Below are 11,757 nucleotides of genomic sequence, written 5' to 3' on the forward strand. Positions count from 1 at the left end.
GGAAGAGGGAGGCCCCCACTGCGATGGAAAGATCAGGTGGAGAAGGACTTGGCTTCACTTGGCGTTTCCAATTGGCGTCAGTTGGCACAGAGGAGAAACGACTGGCGTGCTTTGCTGAACTCGGCCAAAATCGCTTAGGCGGTTACATCGCCAAAAAAGAAGAAGAAGAAGAAGTTCTATTGAAAAATTTCAACAAATTAATTTTCGTGATTGAGGCAAAGAAAAATATTTTGGGTGTTGACATAATTGGGATACGATTTGGACCAAATTTTGGCAAATACCCAATCGTGCCACACTGCCTTTAAACATTTTATTTATACGGATGTTTTTGAAGAATGAACTATAAAAAAACTAACCAAAATTAAATAACAGCAAAAATAATGTTTTCAAACTTGTGAAAATTTGGTGCGGCTATAATTTGTTCGACTACTGTACATTAGTTGACTATGATTACTCGGCCGTGTTATCATAGTAGCACAATGCCAATAAGCGCATTTTAAAATTTTCAGGCAATAGCCTCATGCGATTATCGATTATATTATTTGTTGTTTGTGTGAAATATTTTATTTTTATCAGTATTTTTCGTTTAATCAAAATATTTTGAAATAAAAGTAAAATAAAAAAAAAATTTGCCAGAACATTTAACAGTTCGGTTTAAATTTTAAACCCAAACATTTCCTACTTCGGTTTAGATTTTAAACAAAATTTTCTATATATGAAACCTAGAAATTAGAATTAAAACATTTTTAAACAAACAGGGCCTATATTTGAAACCACGAACCTTTCGGTTTTAATTTTAAACCACTCATAGAAAACATCATTTTCTCGGCTGCTGGGACTAAAATTTAAACCAGAATATTCTAAAAATTGCTTAAAGCTATTGACTGGTTTAAAAAGTAGATTATACAAGATTAAAAAGGCAGCAGTCCCAGCTCGGTTTAAAAATTATACCCAAATTTTTGACCGTGCATAATCTCTTAAGCAGGGATCACACGATTTGTACATTTGTACATTTTGGCAATCACAAAACGGTGTTGTCTAGAAATTTTTATCGAGAATGAGTTCAGCTCAATAAACAATTTCCAAACGACTCCATGATCCCTGCTTTAAAATCGGCTAAGAACTGTTATTTATCGATTTGCTTATCTAGCATCCTTACCTGTATTTGACGTATGGTCAAAATGGATTTGCCAATGGTGGATTTGCCCGATCTGAGGTTCAATAAGTTAGTAGTTAGTTGTACCGTCGACTAAGGGGAGCTTATCTACCTTACATCCTAATGTCTACAGGAACCAGCCATTAGCTTTTTGTTGGCTTTGCCTGCCAACCGTGTAATGTTTTCTGAGCGTATTAAAAATGTATATATTTTTTACGTTGGTAGCCTTCAATTGCATTTCTACCTGCACTTAAAAAATGGTTTACATATTTCTAATAGATAGACACTTTAATTTAGTATGAAAATAAACGTAATGAAAACTAATACAGTGTCATGGAAATCCCAGCAAAAAGTAAAAATAAATCATTGCTGTTTTTGGAAACTTACCTGTCATATAAGTATAAGTATGCAGGTAAGATTTAAAATTTTCCTGAAGCTATAAACTGTGTTTGCTGGTATGTATCCCGAACATATAAAAATTTAAAGATTCCAGGTTTCTTGTTGCTAAGGGGTTTGAAGTACTGAAACAACAAAACAAAATTGAAGTTGCATATATCGGCCGATTAATCGGTCGGACTCTAGTTACACCTCATTACAACCGATGCAAGTCCTTATACTAGTAGAATTATCCAGTTTGAATGGGCTTTTTTACCCATATTTAAAATGCTGACCGAACATAACAGTTATTAATGAAAACTGTCATGGAAAAATTCACTATAAAGGAAATGTTCTACAACTAAGTGATACATACCAATCGATTTTTCACCGAGATTCAAATTTGAAAATGAATTTTTTTTGCAATTTTTTTGCAAATATAAAAAAAATAACAATTATTTTTGATTTTTATATTATAAATCCAAAATAACAATTATTTTTGATTTTTATATTATAAATCCAAAATAACAATTATTTTTGATTTTAATATTATATGGCTTAGATAACAGTTATTGAAGACTTTAATTTATAAAAGTCATCATTAAAAATCAGTCAGTGACTTTTACTTTTAAAAGTCATCAATATAAATCAGTCACCGAATTTTATTTTTTAAATCATTCGTATAAAAGTCATCAACATTTTTCGCAGTTAAGAAGGTGTTAGGAAACAAAAGTTTACTACGACTTATACAAATGACTTTTATAAGTATGATTTATAAAATAAAGGTCAGTGACTGATTTTTATTTATGCCTTTTATAAATAAAAGTCTTCGATAACTGTTATCAAAGACATATAATTTAAAAATCAAAAATAACTTTTATTTGCAGATTATTTAGATAAAAATCAAAAATAATTGTTATTTTGGATTTATAAAATAAAAGAAATAACGGTTATTTAAGGAGTAATTAAATAAAAGTAAAAAAATTATTGTTAAAGAGCGATTTTTTAATAACAGTTATAACTGTTATGGTCCCTGATAATAACTATGTAAGTAAAATGTGAAATTCCATCCATGCCTTTGAACTTTTGGTATTAATTTTATTACGAATTTTACTAACTTTTTTAACAATTAAAAAATGTTTACGTTTTAGGTGCAAACCCATGTGTATAAGGAAAAAATCCAATTGCTAGAGAAAAAATTGTCAGAACTTTCAATAGGTAAGAAAACTTGAGCTATTAAAAAGTATTAGTAGGGTTGTACATATGAGTCGATATATATCTACAAAAAATTTACTTGGCGTCCAGGTTCTCTTATATGAATAGGGTCAAAATAAATTGAAAGCAATGAGTGAGAAAAAAAATCGAAAATTTAAATAAAGTAGCTCTGCCTGTAAAGAATGTCTGCCAAATTCATGGAGTCAAAGTCGATTATGGACTCGATCGTCAAATTTTCATAAAATTGTAAAAAATAAAATTTTGAAAGAACTAAAATTATGAGCTAAGCTTAAATTAGTGGTGACATAACCAAAACTATATAAATCAGCTGTTCCAACCAACCTTATGGCGAACACTGTATTCGATTAGTGGTGCCCCACCATAACGCCATAGCCAAACCATAGTCATAGAGACCAATTGAATTTTGGTTTTCCGCCATAACCATATCAGCTGATATCTGAAGTGCGTGTGGCCAGACGTCCAAAAAAAATATTTTTGTGCATAAGTGTAGAATATCAACCATTTAGCTATGCAAAACCAAAAAAGGTGGCTTGATAGAACATCTCACGCTGATTTCGACTGTACCAAAATTATTTGGCGCAAAAATATAAAAAAGATATAAAAGCTAAATTAAAATTTTTAGATTTTTTTTTAATATTAATATTTTATGAACTACATAACCGATTTAAAAACTAATGATGCAAAAAAAACCCAAAAATTTATCTTTCTGTTGATATGCATTTTTACATAAAAAACCCCTTTTTAACAAAATTTCATAATTAATGCAAAAGAAATTTATATCACTAAAAAAGTACAAGTACCTTTAATTTGATTTACATATTTTATTATGATCTGCTGTTGAGTTTTAACAATCTAGTGTTAATTTAGTGATAATGCAGGAAGTTATGCGCAAGTACCTTGTTGCACGTCTGGCAACACCGACATTGTTGACTACGAAAAATCAGCTGTTTATGGTTATGGTACCTATAATCGATGATAGCTAATGTGGTTACGGTTATGGCAACGGTTGTGGCTATGACGTAATGGTATGTCACCACTAATTTAACCTCGAAGGGCCGGTTTCTCTATCTCCGGTTAACACTAATCCCCCGTTAAACATCGTTACCGACCTTATCGACTCCCTGTTATATGCATGGAGTTAGAACGTCGATAACAATGTTTAACCGGGTAGTAAGTGTTAACCAGAGATGGAGAAACCGGCCCTAAGTGTATGTAAATAATCAAAATCTCCACGGGAACCCAAGAATAGCAACTGCAGTTGGTAGCTTTCCGTTGCTATTTGGCCTCTATAATATCATTTCAGCCACTGGACACTGGTCTCAACTAACTTTTTTTTGGCATAAATTATACTAATGCAGCTACGAAGTTGAAAGTCATGGCTGATATACGAACAGGACCAAATTCAAATGGATAGTACCACGCCCACCTTGACCACCCATACAAAACTATTTGTAGCTTTTAAGATTTTGATTTTATACCTGAAACTCATTTGTTTAAATGCAATATACATTCTTTTACCACAGATTCGGACTACGCGGACAAAAATATATAACTCTATTTTGAAACTTTTTTCTCAGGTATTTCCTTTTTCAACCTCTAAAGCCCCTCGCACTTCAACTCGTCCTGTACTTCTGAAACACAGGAAAAGGTTTTTATTGGAAATCAAAAAAATGCGAACTATTAAGTTGAGGATGCTCTATCTTCTCGTCGTATTACCGACTTCAGGTTTCCATCAGAAGTAGGTTAAACAGACTGGAAGTCCATTTTTAAATGGGACATACACGTTTTGACCACAGATTCGGAATATTCTCAAATTTTTTTTGCTAAAGGTCCATAATATGAGTTGAATTTATTTGTTTATGCTTTGACTTTTGCTTTTACTGAGGTTTTTATTTATTTTTTTTAACAACCAATCCCCATGTTCAAAAAAGTCCAAGCAAAATTATTAAAATTTCACATTCCACTAGGCAGCATCCAAAACAACGCTAAAAGCGCCTGCAGAATTGACCAGTAAAATGTTACGGCTCAGCAAATAGGAGCTGATTCTTATGAATCCGAATCTGATATTTTACAATTTCATTTTTAAAGCAGTTTGTAAGTTTCACTGCGCTTTTCTGAGGATTGCCATTGTACAGGATCATACAATCTCAGGAAATGTCCTGAGAAGTGCCTGATTTCGAATGAAAGCTAACTTTTTTTAACAGGTTCATTATTGGAAGGCCTTTATTAGACAGATTGGGTTCCACCAGAACTTATTAGCCAGTTTTTTTCCTATTTGAAGGCAAGTAAACGACTCATATGTACAAATGTATGACACATATCTATCTACTTATTTATGTACTCGTACATACATACGTATCATTGAGTCCATAAAAGTTGTTATGTACATATGTAATTTGATTTATACTCATGCATTTACACATAGCTACCAAATCTACACCGTCCGCAGAAGATACCGCTGCTGCCGTTGCTTTGGCTACAGAAGCGACTACTGCCAAAATATCCGAACTTGCCGTCCAACTCCAACAACAAAAGGACGAGTATGAAGGACGACTTGCTACCTCTGATGATGAGCACAAACGATTGCATGAGAACATAGAATACCTGCGAAACGAAAATGAGACATTGCAAAAGGAGCTGGTGGAGAAAGATGAGAGCTTGGAGAAATTTTCGCTATCAGCGTGTGGCATACAAAATCTGCGACATGAATTGGATCTGCTTAAGGAAGAAGCCGAGAAGGAGCGCCAACAATTGCAGGCCGATTTTGCGCTTAAACTGGGGGAAACGGATTTGTTGTTAGACACGCTACGCGCCGAAATAACAGCGCAGAAAAATTCGCTTACAACGCTAGAAAGCGAGCGATCCAATGTTGAAGATGAATGCGAAATCCTCCGTACCGAGTGCAAAAATCGTGATACACAGCTGCAGGATATTAACGAACAATTGGCAAAATTGAAGGCGGAGTACAGCATGCAGAAGGCAGAGAATGCGACATTGGAGGAACTGTTGAAGACGCAACAGGCGGGCTTTTTGCAGGCGAAGACGCAGTTGGAAGAAAATCTATTAGAAATGGAGAAATTAAATGGGAATATAGTTAGCTTGCAGGAGGTGAAGGAACTGTCAGAAACGCAGCTGAAAACGGCCAATGAAGAAGTAAAACGCTTGACTGAGCTGAAGAAGAGTTTCGAGGAGAAGTTGCAGGCTGCGACTAGCGCCGATCAAGAAAAGCTAGTGGGCATAACGCAGCTGGGTATGGTTATGGAAGAATTGAAAAAACAGATTAGTGAAATTACAGTGGAAAATGAAAAGCTAAAGGCCGAACTGAAGAAGCAACAGGAAGCCAACACTGTCGCCAATTCTTCAGAAGCAGAGCTGCGAAAACTGTTGGAAGAAAAGGAAAGAATGTATAGAGAGCAACTTAAGGAGTTAGGAAAGACAAGTACGAATCTGGAAGAGCAACTGAAAGGCGAGCAACAAAAATCGCAGGCAAGCTTAACAGAAAAGCAGAAGGAGGTGGAGGCTCTCATCATTGAAATCACCCAACTGCAACAACGCGTAAAGAGTTTGGAAAGCGATTCATCGGCAAGTGTACAACAATTAAGCTCCAGAATCATCGAACTCGAATCGCAAACAAGACGGCTCGAGGACGATGTCAAATCTAAGGAAGCTGCGTTGAAAGAAAAAACAGAGGCACATGCGCAGCAGGAGCGTCTACTTGCTGAGAAAATCGAAAGTTTGAATTCGACCTCAACTGCGTTAGGCACTACAAATAATCTGGCGAGCAAACTGAGGCAGGAACTTGAGGCAGCTTTAACCAATTGCGCTGAGTTTGAGGCCAACAGCAAGACACAAGGTGAGCTCTGCGCTAGCCAAAAACTTGAAATCAGCGATATGACACGCAAATTAGATAGTCTAAGCACAAAAAGTGATATGCTGCAGACACATAACGAAGCGCTGGAGAACGACGTACGAGCCGCGCGCTCGAACTGCACCGAGCTTCAGTCCGACCTGCGAAGACTTAATGAAGAACTTGCCACACGTCAAAAGCATTTACTCGAATCACAAACGAACAGGAACGATGAACGATTGAAATTAGAAATCCAGCTAGAAGAGATCAACCAGAAATTATTGACGACAACGAAACAACTGGGAGAATCCCACGTAATTTTGGAACGAACCCGCAACGAACTATCAAAAAAGAACGAACAATTGGCTATTTTCGAGGAGAAGGCGATCAAGCTAGAGCTGGCACTCAGTGACGGTCAACGGCAATTCGAGAATTTGCAAGGTAAATATGAATCGCTGGCCACACAAAATAAGGCACTGGAGGAAGACTTGAACACGCTGCGTACAACGTCCACTGACTCGAATAGTGAGCTGTTGAAAATAACACAGCAAGCGGCAGCAAAACAGAAAGCTTACGATGAACTTTTAGATAAAACAAACACGGAGCGCGGCGTTCTCCAGGGGCAGCTTCAGGCGAGTCAACAGCGCATCGATGCCTTGTGCAGCCAAGTAGAAACGCTTACACAGGAGATGAAAATCGCGACAGCGGATAGCTTTAAGCGAAATGAATTACTCAAGCTGGAGCAAGAAAAGTGCGGCAAACAGGAACTCGAACTGGGCGTATTATCACGCAAGCTTGAGGCGCTCTTTTCAAAATACACTGGGTTAGAAGCCGAAAATAAGAAACTTCAGCAGGATTTGGATTTCTCGCAGGACGGCTCGACCACCCTAAATGAAGTTGTAACAAAACTGAACAATGAGCTTACTAAGAATAAGAAATTGCTGCAGGACCTTACAGATAAGTCAGCCGCAGAATGCCTCCAATACGAAAATCAGGCGCAAGAATTAGAACAGCGTCTTCAAACAAGTATTCAGGATGCGGATGGGCTGCGCAGTCAGCTGCAAGTGACAGTGGAATCAAAAACTGCACAGGCTAAAGTGTTTGAAGCGCTACAATCAAAACTTCAGACTCAGTCAGCACAGCAGTTGAGAGATTTAGAAGAGAAGGAAGCTGGAGAGCGGAATAAGATTATCGAAAATTTCGAAGCGCAGCTCAAAAGTGCAGAACAGACGAAGAGCAGATTGGATGAGGCGATTTCCAGTTTGCAGCATCAAATAAAACTCTTGCAAGATGAGTTGCTGAAATCCCAACTGGACTTCAAATCAAAAGAGGAGGAGCTCAGCAAGCAAATAACTAGCTTGGCTAGTGAGAGTGAGAAGCAGCGGGAGTTCTTGCAGCAAGCACAAATGGAGGGTTCGAGTACACTCAGTAGCGTGCAGCTGAAAAATGCAGAATTACAAATGAGTATTGACAGCTTGCACGCTGAGATGGTCACGAAGGAAGATCAACTGACGATAAGTCGTAACGAAACCGAGCAGTTGAAATTGGCACAGTCCAATGCACTTGAGGATACCAAAAAGCTGCAAGAGCANAATAAATCCTACACACAGTTTGCTACATATGTACATATATTGCTATGCTTTCATTCGAGATATGTACACGTATGCGAAAATGCATCAGTGTTATTTACTTTATACTATTGTATTAAAATAAACTATTAGATATCGTTTACAAAGAACTGCATCAAACTTCTGTATTCTTTGAATTGACGAATTTGTTTGTTATACATACTATATGTACAAGTATTTGTGCTCTATGCCGTTGAGAAAACTGCTAGATATTGTTAATTAAATACTTGTTTGACGTTTATGTTCTAAATTAACATGTAATTAAATTAGATAGCAAAAAAATTTAATATTTAATAAAAATAATTCGTCTGATATTTAAACAACTACAAAGCTTCATGTTTGTTCATTTCGTGTTTTTCTACGAACAAGCCGACTTATTATTAAAAAAAAAACCTTAAATGTGGCGTCAAATTACTTTTACTACTGTCAGTGTATCGCAATCACTAAATTTTGAAGATAGTCATGCATAGGACATGCTCATGGAGCTGTTATAGACATCCCTGAAGATAACACTGCCCAACACTGGTTATTCAATACGAACAAACGCTAATATTTATGGAAAGAACGCCTCCAGGATCAACTTTGCCGAAAACTGTACTAGTCCAGAAGGTCGTAAATTTTATTTACGGAGGGTTAAAATTTGGTCGAAAGTGCCAATAGTTTATAGAAAATATATATATATATATAAATGAAATGTATTTCAGATGACCAAACAGATGAACCAATTTCAATTCTGTAAAAAGTAATTTTTTATATCTTCTGTGTGGAAGGTTTTTCGNCTTAGGTATTATAATGCGATTTTCTATCACTGCGGTGTTTCTTACCTAGGCCTAAAGCATTTGAGCTGATCGCGAAACGGAAGCCAGCACCACGTGTATTTTGTGATATATGTGATGAATTCGACAAACACGAAACCGAAGACTGTCCCCTTCAAGCATCCGATGATCGCGACTACTCACCTCCTCCGCTGAACGATCCAGCGAAGAAAAAGGATCGCAAATTGCCAGAACCGCGAAAATACTGTGAAACATGCGAAGGTAAGATTTCATTAAAAGCATAATTAAAATGTTTCTAAAATATTTCTTAACTAATTGTTTCCCCATCATATTCAGTTTTTGGCCACGAAACCGGAGAGTGCGATGATGATGAGTGGTAACTGGGTCTATGAATATCCATATCGACTATACGCTTTCAACCTCATGATATTGAATTTTTCGATCCTTTGCGATATTATAACAATTTTTATTAACATTTGTTACCGTATAACTTAGAACCACGGGAACCGTTTTCAATAATTATTATTTTTTATCAAGGGTGGTTTGGTTTAGTTCCGTTCATTAGGTCATGAAGAAATTAACGGTACTCCTAAATTTTGATATGAGCAATGAAGTCGGTTGTGTTTTTTCTTAAAAAAATACTTGTTAATACATAATCTCCATTACAACAGATTCTGCGTTTGTGATAATCAAGGAAGAAATGAAAATATATTGTTATAAATCCTACTTGGCCACACAGTTTGCTACATATGTACATATATTGCTATGCTTTCATTCGAGATATGTACGTACACGTATACGAAAATGCATCAGTGTTATTTACTTTATACTATTGTATTAAAATAAACTATTAAATATCGTTTACAAAGAACTGCATCAAACTTCTGTATTCTTTGAATTGACGAATTTGTTTGTACAAGTATTTGTGCTCTATGCCGTTGAGAAAACTGCTAGATATTGTTAATTAAATACTTGTTTGACGTTTATTTTCTAAATTAACATGTAATTAAATTAGATAGCAAAAAAATTTAATATTTAATAAAAATAATTCGTCTGATATTTAAACAACTACAAAGCTTCATGTTTGTTCATTTCGTGTTTTTCTACGAACAAGCCGACTTATTATTAAAAAAAAACCTTAAATGTTGCGTCAAACTACTTTTACTACTGTCAGTGTATCGCAATCACTAAATTTTGAAGATAGTCATGCATAGGACATGCTCATGGAGCTGTTATAGACATCCTTGAAGATAACACTGCCCAACACTGGTTATTCAATACGAACAAACGCTAATATTTATGGAAAGAACGCCTCCAGGATCAACTTTGCCGAAAACTGTACTAGTCCAGAAGGTCGTAAATTTTATTTACGGAGGGTTAAAATTTGGGCGAAAGTGCCAATAGTTTATAGAAAATATATATATATATATAAATGAAATGTATTTCAGATGACCAAACAGCTGAACCAAATTCAATTCTGTAAAAAGTAATTTTTTAGATCTTCTGAGTGAAAGGTTTTTCGATAAAAAAGTTCAAAACTTTTTGTTGTTGCCAAAAAATTAAGAAGGCTGAGACGTCACGATTTCACAATTTTATAGAGTTTACCGTATATTGTACATATGAAGGGTTCGGATTTGTCTCATTTTAGCCCCTCACTCACTCGTTAGTTTGCTCTGAGCTTGCGCAACTCACGAGCAACAGGCGACGCTGTTTAAAAACGAGCACTCGTTAAGTATGAGCGCACGCCAGTGATCGGACTTCNCAGGGTTGCACGTTCATTATGGTTTTCATGGCTATTGCCAACACGAAATGAGAATTTTGTGTATAGCAACAATTGTCTAAAATTTTTGTATATGACAACGCCGAATTGGCTGCAGTTGGACCAAACAAAATTAGTTTGCTGTGAGAGTCGCCAAACTCGCTCTCCCCGAGTTTGCTGCAACAACAATTGCACGCAGTTTGCCAAACAAAATTTCTGCATAACACCGACCTCACTCGTTAGTTTGCTCTGAGCTTGCGCAACTCACGAGCAACAGGCGACGCTGTTTACAAACGAGCACTCGTTAAGTATGAGCGCACGCCAGTGATCGGACTTCTACCACATTGTGGTAGATCTGCCACTTTTTTGAGAGAGCGAAATAAGATTATCGAAAATTTCGAAGCGCAGCTCAAAAGTGCAGAACAGACNGTTTTCAATATTAAATTTTTCGACAGGAAACGTTTTTTTATTGTATTAAATTAAAATTAAATTAATTAATCGCGAAAATGTTAAAAAACGGCGATTTTCGTGAAAGTATTAGCAAATATCAGTGCATCTAAAGTTTCTAAAGCGTTGTTTACTTTCACTTGAGAATTGTCAAAATCGGCAAATCCCAAGTAGCGGTTTCTGGAACGTGCCACATTTGTTCGCTACATCGTGATGCGATAANTTGGACTTCAAATCAAAAGAGGAGGAGCTCAGCAAGCAAATAACTAGCTTGGCTAGTGAGACTGAGAAGCAGCGGGAGTTTTTGCAGCAAGCACAAATGGTGGGTTCGAGTACACTCAGTAGCGTGCAGCTGAAAAATGCAGAATTACAAANCATTTTTTTGGAAGTCCGATCACTGGCGCACGCGCTGAGCAGCCAGCGAGCGAGTAAGCAAATGAGGGCAGCGCACAGTGTTGCCAGTGAATGGATTAATAAAATCCCATCCAAATATAACCTAAATCCCGATTTATACAAAGTTATAATAGAAATCC

At 36.3% G+C, this 11,757-nt stretch overlaps 1 protein-coding gene across 1 annotated transcript; it reads left to right on the forward strand.

Moving 5' to 3' along the window:
* Window positions 1-5,176: 5,176 nt before the first annotated feature.
* Window positions 5,177-9,889, forward strand: LOC108361339 (restin homolog). The gene is made up of 3 exons (XM_017613935.1): window positions 5,177-8,223; window positions 9,071-9,279; window positions 9,355-9,889. The coding sequence occupies exons 1-3, from the start codon at window positions 5,177-5,179 to the stop codon at window positions 9,396-9,398; spliced, it is 3,300 nt and encodes a 1,099-aa protein (XP_017469424.1). The 3' UTR covers window positions 9,399-9,889.
* The last annotated feature ends 1,868 nt before the right edge of the window (window positions 9,890-11,757 follow it).

This window comes from Rhagoletis zephyria, unplaced genomic scaffold (assembly GCF_001687245.7).
Source record: "Rhagoletis zephyria isolate East Lansing unplaced genomic scaffold, Rhagoletis_zephyria_1.1 Rzeph_scaffold_00737, whole genome shotgun sequence".
NCBI lineage: Eukaryota > Metazoa > Arthropoda > Insecta > Diptera > Tephritidae > Rhagoletis > Rhagoletis zephyria.